The sequence below is a fragment of the Argiope bruennichi genome, chromosome 6, assembly GCF_947563725.1.
Source record: "Argiope bruennichi chromosome 6, qqArgBrue1.1, whole genome shotgun sequence".
In the NCBI taxonomy this organism is placed as follows: Eukaryota; Metazoa; Arthropoda; class Arachnida; order Araneae; family Araneidae; genus Argiope; species Argiope bruennichi.
This window is the reverse complement of record NC_079156.1, coordinates 51,629,132-51,656,079: the sequence shown is the minus strand read 5'-3', so window position 1 is coordinate 51,656,079 and position 26,948 is coordinate 51,629,132. Positions and strand designations below refer to the sequence as shown.

The following is a 26,948-nucleotide window of genomic DNA, read 5'->3' as shown; positions in this document are numbered from 1 at the left end:
CATTCTAGAGTCCACTGTAAGTTTGTTTATTTCATTGTCTCAGTATTTTTTTTTTTCTTCTTATTTTTGTAATGTGTTTCGAATGTATAAATTTTTAATATATATTATTTTTTGTAGCTACAATATCAAAACTTTCTCATTAAAAAAAAGTAATCGATAAGCTAATTTGAATCTAAATTTTGATAATTGACATAAGCAGCTATTTTCCATGTTAAACTGTGCAGAATAGCACATAAATAGGGTACTTTTTTTAATTTGTTTAAAGGGAAATAGGAATGAATAATATGTATAGATTTATTACCTTTAGTTATAAAAGGATAGTTTCATTACCTAACAGCATTATTCTTCTTAATCTATACAAAGGTGATAACAAATAGAAGTTTATATTGTGTATAATATTTAGCAATTTGTTTCAATGAAATTTGGTAATTTTTAAAGATAAGTGACAGAATAAACTTATTTAATAAAACAGTTAAAGTTAATATAATAAAGTTATTTAAGTTGACAGATACCATTTTGTTGTAAAGTAATTATGGAATTGAATTGAATGAAAGCATTTTTAAATTAAATAAATATTTTTTTAATCTAAAAAGACTTTATTGAATCAATAAAATGGTGTTTCACATTCATATGTATTTAATAAGGATGCCTGTATATTTTTAATTAATGAATATAACTATTTGACACAATAATGTGTATAATGGCAAGAAATTTATTCATTTCTTAGTTTTGATACTGTTAAAAATTTAGAATTTAATTTAACTGATAATGATACTGTTGGCATAAATGGGGCAAAATTAGATGAAGTAATTTATATTCTGTGTATTTTCTGTAGGTGGTTCAAGGTCACATTTTCTACCACGTTACTGGTATCAGACAATAATGAGGTAGAAAATGTGACCTTGAACTGCCTACAGAAAATACACAGACTGTAGCAAAAAAAGAAAGCCTTAGCATTGTATTAAACTGTAGTTAAATTTTGCTCTAAACGTTAGCATGCCTTAAAAATAATGATGACACTAATAACTGCAACAAGTGACAAAAGGGGCTTCTCTAAGTTAAAACTGATTAAAATCTTTTTACGTTTAATTTCAGCCTAAAATCATCTGAATGGTTTGGCTACTGAGCATGAAAATACTAACCAGAAAAATATGAAATAAAGATATTTTTTTCTAAAATGTATGTTTAAGGGGAATTAGTTTGTCTTTTTGACCAGAGCAACATGAACTCTAAAGCACCTGAAAGTGGCAGATTATTTAAAAGACCTATAATTAATGAAATGTCCATGCTGCATTTAATAGAATGCTTCTTTTAATAATAGCTTCAATTCAAGGTTTTCTTTTGTATGTATGTGTTTGCTGAATTACATAGTTTCATTTCTTTTGCATTTGATAATAGTATTGTTATTTTGGACGTATGTTTTGGAAGTAATATTTTGTTATTCAGTGATAATAGTTTTTTTGTAATGTTGGAGATTTTTTTTCAGTTCCTAAAAATAAATAAGTCATCCAACATAATACTTTGTTTTCTAATTATTTTATATTTTGTTGCAGATTCAGCATAAACCAAGAATAAATAGTTTTTGGTGGCATGGTGGATTTGAATCTGAGAAGGACAAAATGTACGAAAGAAATCTGGCTTTCAGATATGAAGAATTTCCTGCATTTGTGATACGTATAAAAAAACCCTTATCACCTGTAATTATTCTTTTACACCATAGTTTTTTTAAATTATAGCTATTATTTTACATTGTTCTTTTAAGCTTTTAATTATCATTATTGTAATTAATTTACTGCTTAATGGTATTATGCAAAATTAATCATTTCTTAATTGTATTCTTATGGAAAAGCAGGCTTATTACATTTAATTTCTTTAAAAGCACTTAATTTCTAAAATGGCAATGTTATTCAAATATAATGCATTAAAATATAATAAAATTTTGAAATTCAAACAAGGTTATGTTAAATCTGGATAAATTAAAAAAATATACAGTATTTAAATATACAGATGTTTAAAGTAAATGTATTTCAAAAGAATAGTAACGTTCTTGTCTGATTTTTTTAACACATAGAATAGGTTATGAATATATAATTCATAATTAGTTTTAATATGTAATTTAAGAAGGTTGTTTGTCTATTTCCTAAAATAATTTTTTATTACAACGGATTGTATGTAAAAATAAATGGTTATTGTTAAATTTGTTATTTTTTATAATTTTTATTTATTTTTTAATCCTTCATATATATATATTGTTTGAAAAAAAATATTTTAGAATTCAAATATTATAGAGAAACATTTTATAAAAAATTTCACTTTTATATATTTGACTTTTTTTATATAATGAATACAATTTTGAGATTGGGGTTGTACTAGGAATATATAATATGCCAAATCATCAAAAACAGTGCACACTCTAATGTATCACATTTGCTTAATTCTTCTCAAAAACAGAAGATATTTTATCATTTATTTTTTAAAAAAATTTCATTTACTGTAAATTCAGGAATTGTCATATAAAAATGAGAGAAAAATAAAATTGCTAAAAAATATTTTTAGTTATTAAGTTTTATATAAGCCATGTGCTACTTAGTTTAACATAAATTCCAAACTTCTAGGATGAACTATGATAACTGCTGATCGTATTGTCTCCTAATTACACCAATCATATTTGTGTTGCATAGTTGCTAAACAGTTAATTAAGGGAATGAATTTATTCAGAAACTGCTTCTAATATCAATAAATTTTATGCAGTGTCCATATTGATTTCCCACAAGAAAAAATAAGTTGAAAAATTCATTTCAGGAAATTATAATTTTTCATATCAATAAAGAACTGGATTTGAGTAAAGACATACATTAATTCCTGAATTGAATATTTCTTTGCTCAAAATCGATTTATCTATGGAAAACTAAAATATCTACTTTGAAATTATATTGTTTTATTTATTATGATATGCAGTTAGTAATTAATGGATTTTGTTAAGATGAACAAATTGGTCTTTAGATAGAAACTGTGCAAAATAAAAAATATGCTTCAGCTTAAAAAAGATTTATCCCTTTGAAGAGGGAAAAAATTGTTTAAACTATATATTTATGAACCTCATGTCTCAAAACTGAAAGCATATATGAAGCAACAATCTAAATATACAAAAAGAATACAGGCTGAAACTGTTTTCAATCTAGTTAAAAGATTTTAAGAAATATATAAAACAAATCTCAATTATGAATTTCAATATTCAAAATATATATGTAATAAAATTACTAATTTGAGTATAATTCTGTAACGTGCAGTTATAGTTTTTTTATATATATAAATTGTTAAAATCAACATTCTTTGAATTTTATATGGAAATTTTTTGTAACCTTAACTCATTATTGTTTTATTATTTTTATTAACTAGAATAAAACTAATGAAAGCGTTTCTCTCACTCTCAAATGGAATTGTACAAAATGTCAAAATATATTTTTTCTTTCGAGTAGTGACATATTTCTTCTTCTTTAGATTGTTGAAATGAATGATTCTTTATGTGCAACTTCAGAAGTTATTAATTACAATTATCATCCTGATGTCTTTGGATTCCCCTCTAGAACAGATGACTGGTTATCATCTATTCCAGGTAAATCATCTATTCCAGGTTTTATTTTGTATTGAATTAAAAATATTCTTGCATGACAGAGAAAAAAATTTGCCATTTTTTTATTTATTTATAAAATTTATATTATTATAATATTAAATCATATAATTAATGATTAAAATCATGTGACGTAAGCTTTAAAAATTGCCTACAATTATTGCAAGTCCCTTTCTTAAACAATTTGTACATAGGTCTTTATTAAAATTACTGATGAGAAAGGGGAAGTTTAAAAATTTGTATAGAATTCATTGAGAGCATTTATGGTTGTACAAATTTTGATTTTTGACTTTCTAATACAATCTAAACTTTTATCCAAAGCTTTGATACCAAGAACCAAATGAATTGACAATCGAAGAATCAAAAAACTTATTTTCTATATGGCTAAGGTATACAAACTCTGTGGTATTATGTACATCTCTGATTCCAACAATAAATGAATTTATGTTGATTGGATCAGGAATTATTATGATTGGATCAGGAATATAACTTCTGCAATCACTAGATATTATTTATAACTCTTAATTTAAAGAATCAGACAAATTTATGTGGGCCGAATGAATTAAAATATTAGTTTATGATAGTATTAGGAAGTCAAAAGTTACTGTTTTCTTACCTCAAGAAATAAACCAATTTTTTAAATTTAATTTATCATAAAACAAAGAATTTATGATAAATTTAATTCAATTATCTAGTTTTAAATACAAAATTTTAATTGAATAAATTTTCTGTTAAACCTTGATTTTGAAGGATATTTATATATTATTTATTTCATTATTAGGATATATAATTTATATGACAACATTTTTGTCATTTTTTTTTTTTTTTTTTTTTCAAATTATAGTCTTCTATTCCATGACTTCTCATTTATCATTTTCAACAAAATATACCAAATCAACTGCTGTAGATGGGCATGCCCTTGCATTATTACAAAAGATACAAACCTGGTTAATTATATCCATGTTGAAGAAGACATTGTGATTGCTTAATGTCTTACAGAACATGACATGCAAAGCATCACAAAATGTAATGAAGACATTACAGTGAGTGATAAAGATTATTAAAAAGTTGATTTTAAAAATAACTTTTTAGATAGAAATGAGACTATGCAAAAGGAACTACACTTTCAAGAAAATATTACAAATCATATAAATTTCTTTCATTTTTATGAAAAATGTGTTATTTATATTAAGCCTATACAAAGCAATACATACATTTTTATACTTTAGGATATGTGTAGTATCATTAAGGTAATTTTCAATATTTTTTCTCTCCTTTTTAAACTTAATTTATAAAGTTCTATTTAGTAAATCTTCTTTATATTGATATTTTCATTAAATGGTAACTTCATTAAATAGAGTTTCAATCATATATCCATATGAAAATTTCCTTCATTCTATGTAAGAAATTTTCCTTTTTCAGGATTTTGGCCTGGGGATCCAAATGAATTTCCACTTTTACAGGTTTTCACTTCTGACAAATTGCATCCTTTATTGATGAGGATTGAAAAATACGACCTTAAAAAAATAGAAAACAGCCTAGGTCTTTTGACTTCATTTGGATATCTAAACACAATTGCCAATTATCAAGGTATGAAACTGTTTAAATATGTGAACTCTCACTGTTACTGGTATATATGGGTTTTGTATTACTTGTCTATTAATTACATATTTTAGCAATTAAAATTGAAGAGTTTTGTATTTTGTCTACATTTATATATATTTAACACAAAAATAAATTGTTTTCTTAATTCGACCTCTACCTATAAAAAAAATAATAGAAAGGTCTTCTTTAATTTCCTTTTATCATAATCTTTTAAATGCACTATAAATAGAAATGATTTCCTTATATGTAGAATCTATTGATTTGTAAACTGTTATTTTTGCACTTTGAATTTACTAAAAGAAAAAAAGATAAATTTAATGCATTATTATTATATATATTAAAACAAATTCCATTTTAGGTTGATATGATATTAATATCTCTGTCAATCTTTAATAAAAAAAAATATGAAAAATATACCAAATAACAGTAAATAAGTTAAGGTTTTTATATGTTGTAAGCACACAAGATTATTTTCTAAGTATCAGTATTTAGCTATTTTACTAGTTGTACATTAAAATGGTATGTTTCTTATACAAATATATCCACTAAACTTCTGACTAACTAACTAAACTACATTAAACTGAACTACAACTAAACTAAACTACTTCCACTAAACTAAACTACATTAAAATGGTATGTTTCTTATACAAATATATCCACTAAACTTCTTTAATTCATCTGTTTGTTGCAAAGCTGTTGTGTCTGAAGCAGATGAGTATTGTTTAAGATAATTTTTACAGTATTATAAAATAATCTTAAAGTTTTAAATACTTTTTAAAGTTTTTTTTAATAATTGTTGGTTTATAAATTTAATAGTTTCAGCAAATATTCTCCCTTTTTTTTATGCTAAAGCTTGAATAAAATATAACCATCTTTTAATGTATATGCATGTCTTAGGGAACTTTTGAATCCTTCTTATAAAATTGTTATTATAATGTAATAATAAAAATTTAATTAATTTTGTTTGAAAAGTGCCATGAATTTATATCATTGTTGCATTGTCTTGAAAAGAAGCAATTAATTTCAAAATTTTCAATAATCAGGCTTATTTTTTTTAGATTATATATAGAATGAAATGAATATGAAGGGTTTTATCTTAATTCTTTGGTACCGTTTCATTGTTATTAATATTCTAATAATAGGGATGTATTGACACTTTACGAAACAAACCATTTGGCATACACACACACACACACACACATATATATATTGGAATGTGCATTTCAAAGCAATTCTTTTTAATTTTAATTAATTTAATGCACAATTAATTTTCATTAATTTAACAAACTTTTTCAGCTATATTTTAAGAAATATTATTGCACAAAAATAAATTTTACAGTTTTTAAAAAAATAAAAATTTGTCATTTTAATGATATAAATTTAATAGCCGTGAGAATTTTTCATAAATTTTGGAAATTTTTAAAAATGTGTTTTTGCCTAATTTTTAACAATACTGCTTTTACACTGCTTCCCCCATATTTGCAACTCTTTTTTTTTTATCTAATATTTAATCATTTGATTTTTTTTCCATTGTTGAAAGCTAAAAGAAGAAGGATTCTGTTTAATATCTATTTATTTACAAAGCAAATAAAAGTATGAAGTTACAATGTCATGAAATTTAGAAGATAGATTAATCAAATATCTATGCGTCTAATAATGCTATGATGTGGTGAGAATGTTTTCAGTAGAAAGGTTCATGTACAAAATAAACAGTACTTAAGAAAGACAAATAAAATACCACGGCTGTAATGTCGGACAGTTAGGTGGAATCACGGACATGAAATTATAACTAAACAATTTGTCTGAAATCCAATATGGCCAATATTCCTGGAAAACCAGCTGGTCACCTGAGATGATAAGTTTACAATACATTGATGTAGATCTTTAATATTAAAAAAGATATTATGGAATAATGTATAAATTTTCTATCACTGACACCTCGCCAATTAGTGCTCCCTCTCCCCCTCCTCTCTTTATTGTGATCTATCTTGTACTTCTACTAGTTGAGCATTTTATATTATTATATTATGATATTTTATATTAAGAACAGAAGAAAAGAAATTTATTTTAAAGAAAATAGAGCATTACCAAAAGACTGAAGACATAGTTTTAGAGCAGGTCACTTATGAAATAAATGAATTATGTGGAAGAAATGAATCAATTGTAAATTTCTTCTAAATTAGGAACTAACTGCAATAAAATATGGCATTCTGTTCATAATGAAATTTGATGTTTTTAAAACAACTGAAAACATGATTTAAAACATTTTTGGTTGTTATTAAATATATTAAGACTTTACAAACTAAGTTATGTTATGTTGTAAGGCATATCATATTTGAATGAATTATTGAAATATCTGAATTCATATTATATTAAAGTTTACTTGGTAATAATAAAGCACAATATCACTAAGTAATAATGGTACTGTAATGTAGTGAAAATATTGATATTTTGTCTAAAAGCTTTATTCTGTTTATTTCCTTTTTATATCTTTCATATGTCACACCATAAAAACCAAGGTTTCCAAGATTCTGCACTTAAAATTCTTTTGCCTGCTGTTCAGTATACATAATATGATACAGAATGATTAGCATATTTAATACCATGGATGCTTTGAAGGTTTTTAATCTGAATTGTGGGATGATTCCCTATCTACTGCTAATGAGAAAATTTATGGAAATATGCCACAGCTAATTTTTTATTAGTGAATCCGGAGCAGATACTCAAATTTTCTGAACATGGGTAATTTACCACTTAACTAATTTGTGCACCAAATTGCTGTATTTACAAATTTTTAATTTAAAATTAAATTATTCTTAAATACCATAGTACAAAATTTTATTAAAAAGATAAATATATCAAATATTCTATAAGACCTTTGATGAATTACAACATTAACATCTTTCCTAAAACTGAGGCATCATCTGATTAGATAGTAGATACAATTAAAAAACAAATGACTTAGTTAGATTATAATTTTTTTCTTCTGTAGCATTAATGTAAATATCATCATCAGTAAGAATACTGAAATATTTGATTTTTTGCATTTTATTCAGATAAAATGATACATTTTTTGTAGATGTGTGTAATTTTAAACTTTTGTGAAATCTTTTGTTATAAAGAAATCTTTCAATATTATGCAATATTTTTATTATGCAATATTTTTATTTTTATGCAATATTTTTATTTCAATATTATGCAATATTATAGAGCTTATAGAATATGTAGTTAAAAAAATTAGATTCAAATTACTATTTCAAAAATATGAAAAGATGCACTTAAAATTAAGTTTACTTTCTACTTTAATCTAAATTAGTTATACAATGATAAATACATTTTCTTTCTGTCAAATAAAGAAAAGCAAAAATTCATTTTTCATTTGTTATAATTAACTATTGGATTATAATTAATTTCACTAAAAAAATATACAGTATAGTGAGTGTGTTGCGATTTTCTACTGAGCTGCCCAGTTTTAAATATATTTTTAATCTACACAAACACAGCTACACTACAAAATTTACAAAAAACACATAGACAAGTAAGTTAAAGTAAACAGTATGGTGGAGGGATTCCACTGTTTCCAACCGAAAGCATTCGGCGTTAGCGCAAGGGTTGCACATAGAAAAAAGTCGACCTCAGGATGCAGGTCTCCTGTTCAAGTGCTTGTCTGTAAACACCACAAGGGGGCGCTCTCTGCTAAAGGGGAAAAAGAGATGCTACAACAGTATTTTAATATGATTTTCATGGTTTTATATTATCTAAGCAATATATAATATTTGTTTCATCACTAACTAATAAATATTCGATTGATATATTAAAGAATGATGGGTTTTTATCATATCTTTTGATGAATATTATTTTAAATAGATGCATTGATTGTTTGTTACCTTGCATAATTGTTTGTGTGCATTTCTAAAGTTTAGTTTAATAATCATTGATTTGCTGCTTATGTTTTGTTTTATTATTTCACTCATCCATTGAAATTAAGTAAAAATGTCTTATATAATTAGGGATAAAGATATCTCTAATCTGTTTATCTCTAATAAGTTTGTTTGAAGAAATGAATGTATGATATTTTTATTGGTTTTATTTTATTTGTTTTCAGATAAAATTATTTATTTTTATTTGGAAATACTTTTATTATGAATTATTTTATATATTTTTGATAATAAGATTTTCCTCTCCTCCATTGTGATTCATTTTGTATTTGTGTGTGTGTGTGTGTGCATTGTTTTTATTACTTAAATTATTTTTTTGTAATAAATTTGAACTTTATTTACTCTTTTTCAGGTTTTACACCATTTCATGACATAACCTATCCATTAGTGGTTCAGACAATCTTGACTAATGGCCAAGATTTTACATTTTTCGTCTATCAATTAAATACTATTGCTTTTCACGAGGATGTGGATAACAAAGACCGTAGAAATCTTTGCTGGACATCAGGGAAACTACGACTGTTTGAAACAGTTGAAGATGGTCAGTTAAAAGGTGTTAATGAAGATGTCTACAGGTTATTACTGAAATTTATGCTAAATACTCCTGAAGTGAAAGAAGGGCAAGTTTTAAAGCCCTACCTGGGGGTTGACACAAGAACTGAAGATGAGATTAAGAACATGAGATTCTTTCTAAGAAGAATGTATAGTCAACAGCGTGCTCATGATGCTCACAAAGATGAGGTGCCTATGTGGGTACAGATCTACAAAAATCATCCAGAGGCACCACCTTCTCCCTATGTAAAGTTGGCATAATTGGATTATTTTAGGAATAAAATTTTTTAATGTTCAGTAACGTAGTTTTTTTTCTTGTTGCAGCACTATAATCGAAATAAAAATTTCTAGTCAAAAGAGATTTTTCATTACAAATTTTTGTTTTGCAATTTTAATTTTAAACAGGTCTGATGGATAAAATTTATCACTGATTAATTTACTGAAATGCACATTTTAATTTTTATTAATATTTTTGTAGTTGTTGTTGTTACCTAATGACTGACATTGTACCATCCTGTTGAATGTCATTGGTATACAGTTTAAAATAATTAAGTAAAAAGAAAAGCAAGTCAATGTTCTTTTGTTATTTTAAAATGCCATATCGATGACAGAAAAAAATCATATATATCAGTGTATTAACGGCATACTTTATTGGTAGGTTATATACTGACATAATTTGGCATATTGTGTAAAAGAAGAGATTTTCATATACAGTGAATCTTACTCATAAATTGAGGGCATAATTTTTTGTTTGTTTGTTTTAGATGTGACATTAAAAAAAAGAAGAAAAAAAAAAAGACATTAGTTTTTTTGGGGTAGGGAAATTCCAACTTGGTCACTTTTAGCAACATAGTAATAATACATTTATTAAAAACCAGTCACCTTTGGTTACTAGTAGGTTCGACAAAATTGGTAGTTGATAAAAATTTGCAGTTAAATATTTTATTTAATTTTCTTTCAATGGTTTCCTCAGCAAAATATTTGTAAATGAAATTTGATAGATATACCATATTAACTAAGTATTATAGACTATTACTATTTTAGAAATCTTATACCATTCTGTTCACTGTTCTATGCATTTTACTAAGATAGTCGCCTTAGGTAACCAACCAGTTTGCCAGGAACATTGGTTATATTTGATTCTAGATATATACTTTGATTCCACCAAATTGTTTGATTTTAAAGCTGCATTAGTTTAATTTAGGTTTATTGGATACACAAGCCTTTTGAATGGAGACCAGTTCCATTATATAACGCTATTAAAAAACGTAAATGTTCAATTTTTCTAACTTTCGTGGTAGTGTAACTTTACTTTTCAAGACAATTATTGTCTTGTAAAGTACAAAGATTAAACAGAATTCTTCTTCTATAATTTACAGCAATAGAAGAACTACAAGCTAAATAACTTGATCTGCAGATACTAAATTTGGCACATATATAGACCATAAATTGTGTGGGATTGTGCATCTCAGCATATTTCTTTAGAGAGTAAATATAAGAATTTGAAAATTTTCAGACATAAAAGAATATGTTCCTTACCTTTTCTTAAAAGGCACACATAAACTAAGTAAGCAGAACTGCAGATACTGTAGTTAGTAATGAATAAATCAATATTAAATATTTTTACTAATTAAGTAGGTAATTTTATTGATGAAATAATTTAACAAAATAAGCAGGAATATTCACATAGCACATTCCAAGTTAAAAAAAAATGAAAAAAAAAATTATTGATTGGCACCATTGTACAGCAGTAAAGTTCTCGAGTGAATTAAGGACTTTATAAAAAAAAAATCCGCTTATTATCACTGAAAAAATACGGTACGAATGTATTTTAACTAACAAAAATAATTTAGAAATATGAACTCTTTTATTATAATTTTTAGTTTTGACTTCGAATCAATCAAAATAAATATTAATTATATTCAACATTATCCTAGTAAAGTTCAAAGGACCAGAAATTTTTTTTATTCATCTACAAATTCAAATTAGAAGCATTCGAATGCCTCTGTATTATTGTGGTGATTTTGATTTCATGCCAAATACTTGGAAGTTGAGATCTCGAAACTCGACAAAGTGTAGTTCCCGAGAGTATGAAGAAGTTTTTAGATAATGACTTATCCCACGTTTGTTCCTTTCTTTAATGTATTATAAAAGTCAGACTACTCTTCTAGAGTTTAGTTCTAGTTGGCCAAGTTATTGATTGCAGTGGAGTCTAGTGAGATCTACGATATCAGCTATCTTTTTACATTTACTTTCTCGTATATGTAGTATATAGGCAGTATAATAACGGCTGAGTGATAGAACTAATGTTATGCAAGCGAGTATTTGAAAGAAGTGTTTATCTCCAGCAAGTTATCTTTAAACGCTTTGTACAGTCATTTAACAGCGTTTTGCTGCCTTTTGTTGTTGATTTCTGCGAGTACCAAAATAATTCTCATGTTACTTCAAAGAGAATCGTTATTATAAATTAAATTTGCTTAGTGGCGGTTAAAACACTATCAACGATGTCTAAATACTTTTCGAAGCAACTATATTTATTAATACTGCCTCTAGAGACTAGCTGGTTCACCGAGAGTTTTGATTGCGGTTAATTTAAATTAAACCTCTAATGCATAGCTTGATTTCTCTGATTCCCTAAACAAAATATTTTTAAACTTTAAATTGTGATAGACATTAAAACTGTATTGTTTTAATAATCTTACACCTATTCTCTTTATTATGTGCATGAACCTTTCTTATGAAGTCCCATTACATCAAAATGTCATTAAAAATGTAACTGCCCTGCCATGCATCTTCTAATTGCACGATATCTTTGTAACACATTATACATAAATGTTAATCACAATAATTAATAGACAATGTCAAATTTATAAAGAAGGGGAAAAAACTTAAATATCTGAATATTTAATAATCTCAAAGAAGTAATAGAATGCGCAGCAAGATAATAAAATTAAATTCGATCTTGTGAGCTTTCTAAAAGGAATGACATATTTCAATAGCAAGGAACATTTGGATATGTTGACGATTTATACTGTATATAAATGTAACGCCAGTCTAGTTGTAGAAGAACAGAAACATCGTTTTGCGAATTCCCAGCATCATTTTAGGAAGTGTGTTTATAAATTATAAGAACCTTATTTTCTCAAAGTTGAACAGGGAGGATATAAGACAGAAATTGATTGACATTTTGATTTATTTTTCAAATTATCGTCATATTAAGTACGAACAGTCACTCCAGAAATCAATATTCTGATATTGACATTGTAGCGAATATTTCAATATAATTACAGGCATCCATATATTATTCGTGGACTCCATGGACAATCGGATCATAATGAAAATCTTGAATTTTATAAAGGCCCCACTTCAAATGGAATAAAATATTTCTTTCCTCAGAAATGTAATTTGAACAGATGAATATTTCTTTAATCGGGATGGAAATATTAATCTTCAAAAATATCACTTTTGGAATGGTAAAAATCTGTTCTTAGTACAAGAGGTTCTATTATCAGCAGCAATATTTTATAAATATAGACGTGGCTTTATTAGCAACTCTTCCTCTGGATCCATTTTGTGCAATAATATGCTGAATGGTTACCGATTTATTCAGTTAATTTGGTTGATATTATGGCTGAACAAAGTGATGAATTTACTTTGGCATTACACCCTCTAAAAATTTTGGCCAACGAATTCAAAAAGCTTGTAGTTAAGTCACAAAGGATAAACTTGATCACATATGTATATGTACCGTTAAAAGAATGCAATTTTGTGCACATGTCAAACATTTTTATTTTGTACAAGCTTTTAAGCACTTCAATTAATGCATAGTGTGTCCATTTTTTTAAACTTAATAAATGCGTTATTATTTTCTGATTCTGCCGTTTTAATAATCTTTCATGATATGTATAGATTATCCCTGAAAATTGCAACGAAAATCTTGCTCAAACATTGATTAAATATATGGAAATATAGTCTAAATAAATAAATTTGCTTTTTAATATTTCAGCAAATTGTACCGACAAAAGCGTGAAACTTGTGTCCTTATAGATGAGCACAGGAAAAATTAATCTTTTACTATTTGACATGTGGGAATACAGTACACAGCCGGCCTAATGTGACGGAAGAGCAGCCGAATAACAAAAGATGGATAGGCCGGAGTGCTATGAACTCTTTTCTTTGCCCACCAATACCAGAAAACAAAGTTTTTATACCAAAATTCACTGTTATAATACGTATTTTCTCACATCTTAATGAGTACTGAGCTCTCCATTTATCTCAAGCCACATAGAATTTGAACGCGGCCCAGTGAATCATAGAAAACACTTGCCGAAAACGTCTCGAGTTAAAATGGAAGGTTCTGTACTGGAAGCTCAATCTCCAAAAATGGCGAAAGAATGATCAACGAACAGAACATTGTTCTTTTCCTATCACAACTTGTATTTTGCACACGACAAATAGGAAGATTGTATCAGACGCTCACTTCCAATACCTTGGCTATGTTGCCAATGCATCCCCTTGCTGTTTATGTGATTTTATTATTTATAATATTTTGTTTTTATTTAATTACTTTATTTGTATTTTTGTTTCTTTGTATATGTATTCATACAGTAAAGATTAATACTGAACATAGATGGCGCAGTATGCGCTAACCCATGTGTATGTTTGGAATGTGGGGGAAGCGCACTTAAGCTGTTTTTGAAAACACTTGACCCTGAGAGTTGGTGTGTAACTGGTGCAAGTAGGCACCGCTCGCTCTTTTGTTAGCGGCAAAAAGAAGTATTCGTTCGCTCTTTGTTAGCGGCAATTTCTACTTTAATTGTATATAGTATTATGTGTTACCTTATATGTGTGAAGTCATCGTCCATGTGTTGTTATATGTGTGTGTGTGCAAAATAAATAAGAAAAGAGACAAGAAAGCATCTTTCCTTGGCTTAAATACACACAACCAGCTCTACATATAAAAATTGGAGGCACCGGCGAGATGTCAGCATGAGAAACAGATAAGTTTCTTTCATTTGTTTCTTATTATTATTGATTATTAGTTTGATGTTTTTAAAGAGAAGAACATCTGAAGAGTTAATAAGAAGTTCTCGAATTGCGAGCGAACATAATTTGCTTTAGTTTCGGTTCCGTTTCGCATACGATTTGTTATATAATTTCTTTTCAACATGGACGATCCGAAAAGATATAAGGAACACATAACGCAAATTAAAGTAGCAAGAGGCAAGGTTAAGGCCTCCTTAACTAGATTAGAACATTCTGCAGATGAATTGGAATCAAGAAATGAGGTAGTGATTCGTTTGCAGAGGTTAGAAGAACTTTTGAAAGAATTCGAAAAATTAGATTCAGAATTAACTATTGAGGATTCTGAAATAGAGGAATTCGAAAATAGATATTTTTCCTTGAAATTAAAGTTTCAAAATAAAATTGATGCCTTTAATACATCTCAATTTACTTCTGCTCAAATACAAAATTCTTCGGTTCAATCTATTTCGAATTTTCGTTTACCAAAACTTACTATTCCAGTGTTTTCTGGTAAATTTGAAGACTGGATGAACTTTAAAGATTTATTTGTATCCACAGTTCATTCGCAGCTTTCACTAAGCAATAGCCAAAAATTTCAATATTTAAAGGGTTTGTTGTCTGATGAACCCGCTTCTTTAATTAATCACATACCGTTGTCCAATGATTCCTATGAAGAAGCATGGGGAAAATTAATGGACAAGTATGATAAGAAGAAGAAAATTATTAATGCATTAATCAAAACATTTTTGGAACAAAAAGGCATCTCTCAAGCCAATTCAACGAATTTGCGAAATATAGTTGACACGAGTGATGAGGTTTTGAGAGGGTTAAAATCTTTAGGAGAAGAGGCATCTAGCAGAGATCCATGGCTAATTCATTTGTTATTGCAAAAATTAGATCCTGAAACAAGAAGACTTTGGTCCGTGAAAACTTCAGAAATAGAATTTCCTACGTGGGAAGAATTCTTGGAATTTTTAAATACCAGATGTTCATCTCTTGAATTAATGGTTTATAATGAATCTGATACTAAAATTCCTACTAAGTCTAATTTTGTTGCATGTGAAAATATTCAAAGAAATAAAAGTGATAAAAATTGTTTGAAATGTTCGGGAATGCATAAATTGTTTAAATGTATTAAATTTAGAAATATGGATTTGAATGCTCGGAAGAATTTTGTAAAGCGAAACTATCTTTGCTTTTTATGTTTGAATTCTCATAAAATTAAGGATTGCACTAATTGCCATTTAAAGTGTATCGTATGTAAAGGAAACCATAATTCACTCTTGCATGAAGATGTTAAAAGGGTAGTAAATAGTGCACGTGTTTCAGAATCCGAACCCGAACCTAACGATCAAACCCCAAAACACCCCTCCGAAGACGACATCCGCCAAGGGGGAGAAACGCAACGCAATAAATCAGTGGAACCTCAAAGGCCTGTTAGTTCTAGCACATGTCTAAACAACTCCAAATTTATAACCTTCCTTCCCACGGCAAAGGTTTTACTGTATAATAGTGGGGGTGATTCTTTCTTATTCAGAGCTTTACTAGATAGTGGTTCGGAGTCCAGTTTTGTCAGTGAAAATGTAATAAATATTTTAGGACTAAAAAGAAAGAATGCTAGAGTGTCTCTAAGTGGGATAAGTGGGGTTCAAGCAGGAACCACACGTGGCTCAGTTAATTTAAAAATTGGGTCAAGATTTAGTGAAGAATGTGTGACAGTTAATGCTTTTATTTTAAATAAGGTTACTTCTCAAATCCCAGTTGAGAATATTAACATTAAAGAATTAGATTATTTGAAGGGCATCACTCTGTCAGATGAAGATTTTTCAAGGCCATCAGTATGTGATATAATTTTAGGTTCTGATTGCTTTTTCTCAATCCTTCGTAATGGAAAAATTAGTGGGTCTGAAGGACAACCAATTGCGCAAAGCACAATATTTGGATGGGTTGTCGCAGGTCAGATTCGAAGAGATTCTATTTCATCATCGTACACACAATCGCATCTGATTTCCGTTGAAAGTGATTGTAACATTGATTCTGTTTTGCAAAAATTTTGGCAAATGGAAGAGTTGCCGGATAAAAAGTTTCTTATGTCAGATGAAGAAGAATTTTGTGAAAATCATTTTAAATCGACTTGCAGGATAAATGATCAGGGTCGATTTGTTGTAAGATTACCTGTTTATAAGGACATTAATCAGTTAGGAGATACAAAGGGAATGGCTATTTCTAGGCTTCTAGCTATGGAAAAGAAATTTAAGTTTGACTCAGAATTTGAAATGGAATACAAGAGTTTTATGAGAGAATATGAAGAATTGGGGCATATGTCACCTAATAAAGATTTTGATTCTTCTAAACCGGATTGCTTTCTTCCTCATCATGCTGTGCAAAAGAAAGACAGCATTACAACCAAATTTCGAGTTGTGTTTGATGGATCCTGCAAACCGCCTAACTTTAATTCGTTGAATTCAGTTTTGGGGGTAGGAAAATTATTGCAACCAGATATATTTACTATTCTTGTCAGATTCAGACTAAATAAAGTTGCTTTCACTTCCGATATAAAGCAAATGTATAGACAAATTTTAATTGATTCAGAAGATCAAAATTTGCAAAAAATAGTGTGGAGAAATTCACCTGATTCCACTATTAAGGAATACAAACTTTCTACTGTAACTTATGGAACTTCATCCGCTCCATTTTTAGCTACTAGATGTTTACATCAAATAGGCTTGGATTCTCAAATTATAAATCCTGAAATATCTAAAATAATTCAAAATTCCTTTTATATGGATGACTTGATGGCTGGAGCAAAATCTAATGAAGAAGCAATCGCGTTAATTCAAAAATTGTCGGAAATTCTAGATGTCCGAGGATTTCACTTAAGAAAGTGGCGTTCTAATTCTCCACATGTCTTAAATAATTTAGCTGAATGCCTGAGTGCTAATGAATCTAATGTGGAAATTCATCCCGAAAACTGTTCTAAAACTCTGGGACTTATTTGGAACTCTTCTACTGATTGCTTTGTTTTTAAAATTGACTTTAATTTTGAGAATGAAATCACCAAAAGATCTTTTCTGTCACAATCAGCAAGGCTATTTGATCCTTTGGGTTTTCTTTCACCCTGCACAATATTAATAAAAATCTTTTATCAGCAGTTATGGTTGCTGAAACTTGATTGGGACAGTGCCTTACCGGAACATTTTGCAGTTAAGTGGCGTAAATTCAAAAAGGAATTTCAGCAAATATGTCACATTTCTATTCCGAGATGGCTTCTAACTACAGAAAAGGAAATTACTCTTCATGGATTTTCGGATGCATCGGAATCAGCATATGCCTGTGTAATTTATGCGGTTCAAAGAACTGATAATGGTGTTACGAAAGTCACTATTTTAGCAGCTAAAAGCAAGGTAGCTCCGCTAAAGCCTGTATCCATTCCACGGCTGGAGTTAAATGGAGCTCTCCTGTTAGCCCGATTATTATCTGTTCTAATTAAAACTTTTAATGATCATGTTATTAATATATATGCTTGGACAGATTCTCAAGTTGTTCTTTCCTGGTTGTCTTCACCTCCTCGAAATTGGAAGCCCTTTGTTGCCAACAGGACTTCAGAGATCTTGGACCTCATCCCTCAAAATAGATGGAGGTATGTGCCGTCAAAGGAAAATCCAGCAGATATAGGATCCAGAGGTTTGTCTCCTAAGGATCTGCCAGACTGTCGTCTATGGTGGGAGGGCCCTACTTTCCTATCATCATCAGAGGCTGACTGGCCAAAGCAACCAGTATTCAAAAACAATGACTCTGTCCTTAAGGAAAAAAAAAAACTGCATGTGTATTTGCTGCAATTTTGAAAAATGACTTAATAGATTCATTAATTGAAAAATACTCGTCATATACTAAGTTAATTAATGTATTATGTTTTTGTATTAGATTTATAAATAATTGTAAAACTGGTAAAGTTAATAATTCTACAGGTATAATTGGACCTATAACTTCAAAGGAAAGAATTTTTGCTCGTAATATTATTGTAAAATATGTTCAAATTGTATTTTTTGATGCTGAAATCAATTGTATAAGGTCAAACCAACCAATGCCAAAGAAAAGCCCACTATCAGCACTTTGTCCATTCATTGATAAGGACGGGTTGCTCAGAGTGGGAGGGCGTCTTCAAAATGCATCTTTGCAGTATAATGCAAAACATCCTATCATATTACCTAACCAGCATAAATTAAGTATTCTGATTGTACAATATTTTCATATTTTAAATTTGCATGCATGTGGTAATTTGTTAATGGGTATTTTACGCCAAACATTTTGGATATTAAATGTTAAAAGATTAGTTAGAAAATGTGTATTAAATTGTGTTGTATGTTGTAGATTTAGAAGTAATAAGTCAAAACAAAAAATGGGAGATCTTCCTGAGGGACGAGTGACTCTCAACAGACCATTTTTTGTCTGTGGTATTGATTATGCAGGTCCAATTTCTATATTGAAACACCGAGGCAGAGGAGCCAAAACAACGAAAGGTTATATGGTTGTATTTGTATGCTTTGCTACGAAGGCTTTACATTTAGAATTGGTTACGGATTACACGTCCGATTCCTTTATTGCTGCATTGAAACGTTTTTGCTCAAGAAGGAGCACACCTAAACATATTCATTCGGACAATGGGACTAATTTTTTAGGAGCTAAAAGGAAGTTCAAAGATTTATACAACCATTTATCTAAAATTAATCTAGATCAAAATGTTTCGTATTTTCTTTCTCAACAGGAAATTGAATGGCATACTATCCCTCCTTTGAGTCCGCATTTTGGTGGACTCTGGGAAGCTGGTGTAAAATCGGTAAAATTTCACTTAAAGCGAGTTTTAGGAAATTCAAATTTAACTTTTGAAGAACTTTATACTTTATTAACTCAAATAGAGGCGATATTAAACTCAAGACCCCTAGTTAGTGTAGCTAATGATGATGTAGATAACTTAAATGTTCTAACACCATCTCATTTTATAATTGGAGATGTAATTAATAGTCCACCTGAGACACTGGAAGTGTCTACACTTTCATTGAGGAAGCGCTGGGATATTGTCCAAAAAATGAAATTAAATTTTTGGAAAAGATGGCATATCGATTATTTGAGCTCATTACAAAATAGGAGAAAATGGAAAAATTGTTATCCAAACATTAAAATCGGTGATATTGCAATTATTAAAGAAGACAATATTCCCCCAGCAACATGGCCTCTTGGTAAGGTTGTAGCTATACATCCTGGTAAGGATGGAGCCATAAGAGTAGTAACATTAAAAACTTTGAAAGGGCTTTTTAAAAGGCCTATAGTTAAACTGTGTATTTTACCTGTGCATCAAGAATGACTTCTTGATGGGTGGGAGTATGTTTATGTGATTTTATTATTTATAATATTTTGTTTTTATTTAATTACTTTATTTGTATTTTTGTTTCTTTGTATATGTATTCATACAGTAAAGATTAATACTGAACATAGATGGCGCAGTATGCGCTAACCCATGTGTATGTTTGGAATGTGGGGGAAGCGCACTTAAGCTGTTTTTGTAAACACTTGACCCTGAGAGTTGGTGTGTAACTGGTGCAAGTAGGCACCGCTCGCTCTTTTGTTAGCGGCAAAAAGAAGTATTCGTTCGCTCTTTGTTAGCGGCAATTTCTACTTTAATTGTATATAGTATTATGTGTTACCTTATATGTGTGAAGTCATCGTCCATGTGTTGTTATATGTGTGTGTGTGCAAAATAAATAAGAAAAGAGACAAGAAAGCATCTTTCCTTGGCTTAAATACACACAACCAGCTCTACACTTGCCTTCCTCATTTAATTAAGATAAAAGAAAACTAGGCCTGATAATACGGGAGTCGGATAGTAGCGAACCGGATAATCGGGAGTGTACTAAAAAATAAAAATTCAATTTTTCTAACTTTTTGTTATTTTTCTCTAAATAATCCAAAATGTTTTCAAACATTTAGGTATCTTATTTGGTGAAACTTGCAATTAGAGGTATATATTAGTGCTTACAGTAGTTAAGGAAATAAATGCTTGTTCCACTTTTTTGGGACCCATGTATACTGATTACCACTCACAGATGGGGAAAAAAAGCATATTGAAATCAGCATAATTAAGAAATGTGTTGGTGGAAATGTTGAAATGTTTGGAAAATGCTCACGCCGAAGAAATCATATTGAAGACTGAATCAAATGTTTGACTGAAAGAGATTTCCGATATTATTTGATCAAGGGATCTCTAGAACAAAACAGTGTTGTGCAAATTCTTTTCTTGTCTAAGCACAAAAAGCATCATTAATTTGCAAGTCAGGTGTTGATTTCGGGCGATTAACAATTGCAAGTAACTTTCTGTGGTTAAAACAAATAGATTCGCATTAACTGATTCTGAGAATTGCATGTACAAATTCACTGAATTTATTGTAAACCATTTTTTTATCGTTCATTTCACCATTTCGTCGACCTTCTTCTCAAAACAAATATATATTTTTTTTGTTTTCCAAGGAAGAAAAAGACAAACAAGCAGAACAAAAGAAAGAAGATAACCTAGGCAGGGCGTTTCCCACTTATAACCAAAAATGAATGCTTTAACTTCCGAATTTTTCTGCGAAGTGATGTTTGCGGTTTATGCACTCACCTCTACATAGGTGGAATCTGATTTATGAGCAACAGCTCCCGGGGTGATGCATGCTTGCATTTTCTTAGAATAGGTTTCAGTCAGAAGTTTCGATTAATCATCGTTATAGTATTCCAAAACATAAATGAATAAATTCTATTTATTTTTCATTTCTAATTCTCCAGCTTATTAAAATTTTATCTATATTGGGACAATAGAATTTTGTGAAAAAAGCTGTATCAGTTTCATGTCATTAAATATATAATTTTAATGGATTTTAAGCAAAAATTAAATTAGTAAAACAGTTAATTTAATAAAAAATAATCAATTTATAGAAATGTATAAGAAATACAAGGTATAAAAAGAAAACCCACTAATGCATGGTTTTGGGAAAGGATAAGTAAAATGACCATAAAAACTTATTTACAATTCCTTTCATGAAATATTTGTAAAGTTACTATGTATCCAAATCTTTGCAAAGTACGATATGCCCAACTCTAAAGTATTAAATGTACAAATCTTTGCTAAGTAATCTTTGTTAAGTACTACATGCCCAAATCTAAAGTATTATGTACAAATCTTTGTAAAGTACTATATACTCAGCTCTAAAGTACCATATGTCCAAATCTTTGTAAAGTACTATATGTCCAAATCTATGTAAAGAACTATATACCCAACTTTAAAGTACTATATGTCCAAATCTTTGTGAAGTACTATATACTCAATTCTAAATACTATATGTCCAAATCTTTGTAAAGTACTACATGTTCAACTCTAAAATACTATATATCTAAGTCTTCGTAAATTACCATATGTCCAATTCTAAAGTACTATAATTCTAAATCTTTGTAGAGTACTATATGACGAACTCTAAAGTACTATGCATCAAAATCTTTGTAAAGTACTGCATGCCCAACTCTAAAGTGCTATATGACCAACTCTAAACTACTATGTACCCAAATATTTGTAAAGTATTATGCACCAACTCTAAAGTACTGCATGTTCAACTATGTCCAACTCTAAAGAACTTTATGTTCAACTATGTCCAGCTCTAAAGCACTATATGTCCAAATCTTTCTAAAGTACTATATGCACTGTAATACATGCATTGCATCAGTTATGCATACCTTGACCAAATCGTTCCGGAAATTTTTAGGTAAATACTATCACGCTTATTTAAACCCTACGATGAACTGCTTCCTTGCTAAGTAAGGACCGATTGCTCTATGCCAGGCGTCTCCCAAGCGCATTCCAAACATGTTCAACTTTGAAAAGAAAGCAACTTTCTTCGATGTATTCCTTCACTGTCAAGTGGATCACCAGCACGCTACAAATAATAAAATGTGGAAACATCATGCATGAAGAATTAATCCTCAATTTCGGATACAAGGTAATGTAATATACCTTGTAATAAGTGTGTGCATTTATAGTGGCTTTTCTTAAGAATTAAAACATAATACGTCTGTTCAAATTTATGTCTGTCAGTCTTTTCAAAATTAGATGAAAATCTTTAATTAAGTAGCAAAGGCAGCATACCAAATTTCAATTATTTAACATTTTGGTTTTGAATTATTATGTATACAGACAGACATAATTCAAAAAACGGATTCGAGAAAGTATAAACATTACTTGACTTCTCTGGATGAGATGGCATGGCACTTGTAAATATATTATATATCTATATTATAAACTTAATGTTATAGTGAGGTGTGTTGGGATTTTTCTAATGAACTGCCCAGTTTTAAATGCCCTAGTTTTAATTTCCACAAACACAGCTACACTACAAAATTTACAAACACACATAGACAATTAGGTTAAAGAAAACAGTATGGTGGAGGGATTCCACTGGTTCCACCGTAAGCATTCGACGTTAACGCAAGGGTTATGCATAGGGAAAATGTCGATCTCAGGATGCAGGTCTCCTGTTCAACTGCTTACCTTCTGTAAAACGCTACAAGGGGGCGCTCTTTGCACAAGGGGAAAAAGAGGTGCTACAAGGTAAAAATTAAAAAAAATCTGTTGCTTACAAAGAAATGTGGAGATATATTCTGTGCAATAACAAAATTTTGATTGTTGACTTCTGATCTTGAAAACGAGGGGTTTCATTATTGTCTTTTAGGTAAACAACCTCCTTAATGTTACTAACGTCTTCACCCCTCAGTTTCTACTTTATGAATATTCTTCACTAATGAGTAGTAGTTAATTCCATATTATTATTATTTTGCGTGCCTTTCTTACTCTTAACATTTTGTCTACCTTATCGTTGTTTAGAACTAGCTCAAAACTAGGCAAATTGTCAATAAATGTGCTGTCATTAGACAAATTTTTCCTTTTAATTACATTACTGAGTTTTATTACATTTACTGTAACTGAGACGATTAAATAATAAATTAATCTGGAAAAATATAAATTGTTTTAAAGAATCCTCCAAAACATGATTCTTCATTCACATAAATGACCGATTCATTTTCTTATAAGAACATTTTAAATTGAAGAAAATGACAAAGTTCGCAAAATATGTTTCCAATTACCCTCGTTGACCCTAATATCTTAATGAACTTTGTTTACAGACTCGCAAAAATCTTCACAAAATGAAATAAGAAAGTGAATAAAAATAATGACATAGCAAAGGAATAGGGACATAAAATAGAACATTCCACTGTGGTAAAGAAAAGTGGAGTTAAATATCAGTAAAAAGATGAAAATGATATGCATTTCATTACGATGATCAAAAATATTATTGCTAATTATGCTTAAAAATTTGTTTAACTACGTAAAGAAAAAAAAACTGAATTATCAGCGAAGAACAGATAATGTTTTAAATGTTCAAGCATTGTGAAAATTGCTTTTTCATTTATAAATTTATAGCTGAAGTCATCAAAATTTCATTTTCAATCAATTCAAATTTTAGTAAAAAAATTGCTACGTGTTGCACTTTTTCAAGTATATTTGAATCAAATGCAGTATCTCTAGGTCCAACAGTTTGTTCTGTAGAGTTAAGAGTCACATCGCATTCGCTTTTTTTATGGTAGTAGAAATGGAGTCAGAGATATAACCTCAGGATTATACCTTTGCTCAAACGCGTTTTTGCATCAGTATTTCATTCAGAAATAGTGAAAAAAAGAAAAAAAAAACATTGAATCAAGGATATATTTTGTTATTAATATTCACTCATTAGGGGATTGAATTAAAGAAATCGTGTTTTTAGTTATGAAACTAAAGATTTGTTTTCTTTTAAGCTGGATTTCAGAACTGAAGAGAAAGACTTAAACACGACAACAAAATTCGTTTTCTTAAAATTTTATTGGTCTTCCTTTCAAAGTGGAAATATTAGTTAGTTCTGACCTCGCACAAGGTCGACTTTATCGGTTGTCTTACGAACTAATAGTTGTCATATTTTTTTGCAGCATATAATCAAGCTCAAACAACCTGTTTAAAAAAAGATAAGCATATTGCTTTACTATCAAAATAATAAACTGGCTTGGAAAAAACACAAAGAATAGTATTCTTGAGTTCCGGCTCGAAGAATTATGTAAATTGAGTTCAGTCACATCTGAAGAAAAAGAGATTAGTAAACAGCATACATTAAGAGATTGAACTTCAAGTTCAACCTGATTCCTTGGAGGTCAAAGTCACGACAAAATCCGGAAAAATAGTTCAGAAAAAAACATCAACTCCGAGAAGACTTATATAGAATAATAATAAACATAATTTTGAAATCGTTTTCATCTTCCGAACATCTGCGTTGGTAGTTTATTTTCATTTAGAAAGTATTCTTCTAAAGATTGTTCTTTTCTATGTTCTGGATTCTTAATCATGAAAATTTTCCTTTAGGCATTTGTTTGTATATAATTAATTATTCGATTTGTTCCATAAACTATTTATCAATATTGTTTTTTACTCTCTGGATCGTTTTCAAACAATCAAACGTATTATTTCAATTTTTTGTTGTTGTTGTTCTTTCAATTGATTGCTTTTATAAATAATAAAAATTAATTAATTTTCACCTTTATGAAGTAAACTATTAAGCTTATTGTTCATAAGTCTTAAAAATAAAATTTTAATAATAGATTGACGAAAACTGAAATTTAAGTTATTAATTTTATTTGTTTTGAACTAGAATTTTTTTTCCAATATGAAAATAAACTAAAAATATGCTATTAATTTATTTTAGTTCCACATTTATTTGAAATATATTTTTATTGCGTGATTTTGTTTGTTAATCTTTGAATCAATATTTCATAATCCGAACAAATCAAAAAGCGATAGTCTTGCATTTGCTCTAAATGTATTGGAGAAATCAATATTTTTCAATAGAAATTAAATAAGTTTTGGAAGAATGTTCGCATTTGAATTTGCGAACTTTTTTTGTTTCATAAATCAAGAAGAAAGAATATTTTAAGCATTCCAGTTTTGAAAATTATTTTAATCCTTAAAACCACAATAAACTAGCTTTAAATTATTCAAGTTATTTGAGCTTTACTCTTGAAAATTTTATTATAAAATTTACGAAATACTTATATTACTGGAAGACATCATCATTATATTTTAAAGAACATATTTTAATAAAATACTACGCTTATCAATAAAATACCTATAGTATAACGTTCAGAAACAAGCTGTTCTAAAATGATCAATTCAGATGGAAACGTTTGCCAGCATCAAAAAAAAATGATATTGAATAAATTTGTCTTAAAAGATATTTACTTAAAAACTCTAATGAATTTAATTTTTTAATAATTATATATAATATTCAAAATATGACGTAATTTAAAAATTTACTTTTTATTTCCAATGATAAATTGCAAAGATTCATTTTTGCACTTCTGGTAATAAAGTGCCAAACGATATATCTAATTCTGATAATTTATGAGAAATATAGAAAATAAAAATTCGAAATAAATTATAGAGCCATAGATCACTCGAGTAATTAACAACAAAATATTACATCCATTAAAAAAAATTTACAATGGATGAACATTTATTTCTCAACTTCTTTTAAGGTTTATTCATCTTTTTATTCCTTCTCGTTACAACAGAAAATTTGCCCGAATAAAATAAAATAGAAATCAATACATATAATGAAACAATATTGAAGTTTCTGACTATTCATAAATTTTACTTTAGAGTTCTATCTGCCATTCTTTAAAATAAGGTTTCTTTTTCATTCTTTTGTGTTTTATTATTATCATTATTAGGTCAAATTGTTTCATTAATTAGAATACTTATCTGTATTAAACAAATATAATATATAATATAAATAAATATCGGTCGGAGTATTTATTTTATATATGTACTGACATTTTGTGAGAATATATACTTTACGTTATAATACTTATCAGAGGACTGTCAAAATGTCAACCAATAACCTTAAAATCAAAAATGTTTTAAGCTAAGTCAGAGGGGCCACGTGCTACCGTTAATGAGGTATAACAGTGTGGGGCACAAAAGTTGAAATGGATTCTCGAAGTTCAAAGATAAGCTGAGGGATGCGTGGCCCCTAGGACTTTGTTCCACCCACTGGGCCACCCCTCTGCATTTGCTTTTCGACCTTGGCCTTTGA

General features: G+C 28.8%; 1 protein-coding gene across 1 annotated transcript in view; it reads left to right on the top strand.

The window, feature by feature from the left end:
• Window positions 1–10,023, top strand: part of LOC129971673 (28S ribosomal protein S30, mitochondrial-like) — a 10,728-nt gene extending 705 nt beyond the window's left edge. Inside the window, exons 1-5 of the mRNA XM_056085649.1 lie at window positions 1–16; window positions 1,554–1,697; window positions 3,502–3,616; window positions 5,054–5,221; window positions 9,527–10,023. The exon at window positions 1–16 is cut by the window's left edge and continues 705 nt beyond it. Coding sequence (XP_055941624.1) covers window positions 1–16; window positions 1,554–1,697; window positions 3,502–3,616; window positions 5,054–5,221; window positions 9,527–9,987 — 904 coding nt within the window. The 3' untranslated portion in view covers window positions 9,988–10,023. The remainder of the gene's footprint in view (window positions 17–1,553; window positions 1,698–3,501; window positions 3,617–5,053; window positions 5,222–9,526) is intronic.
• The last annotated feature ends 16,925 nt before the right edge of the window (window positions 10,024–26,948 follow it).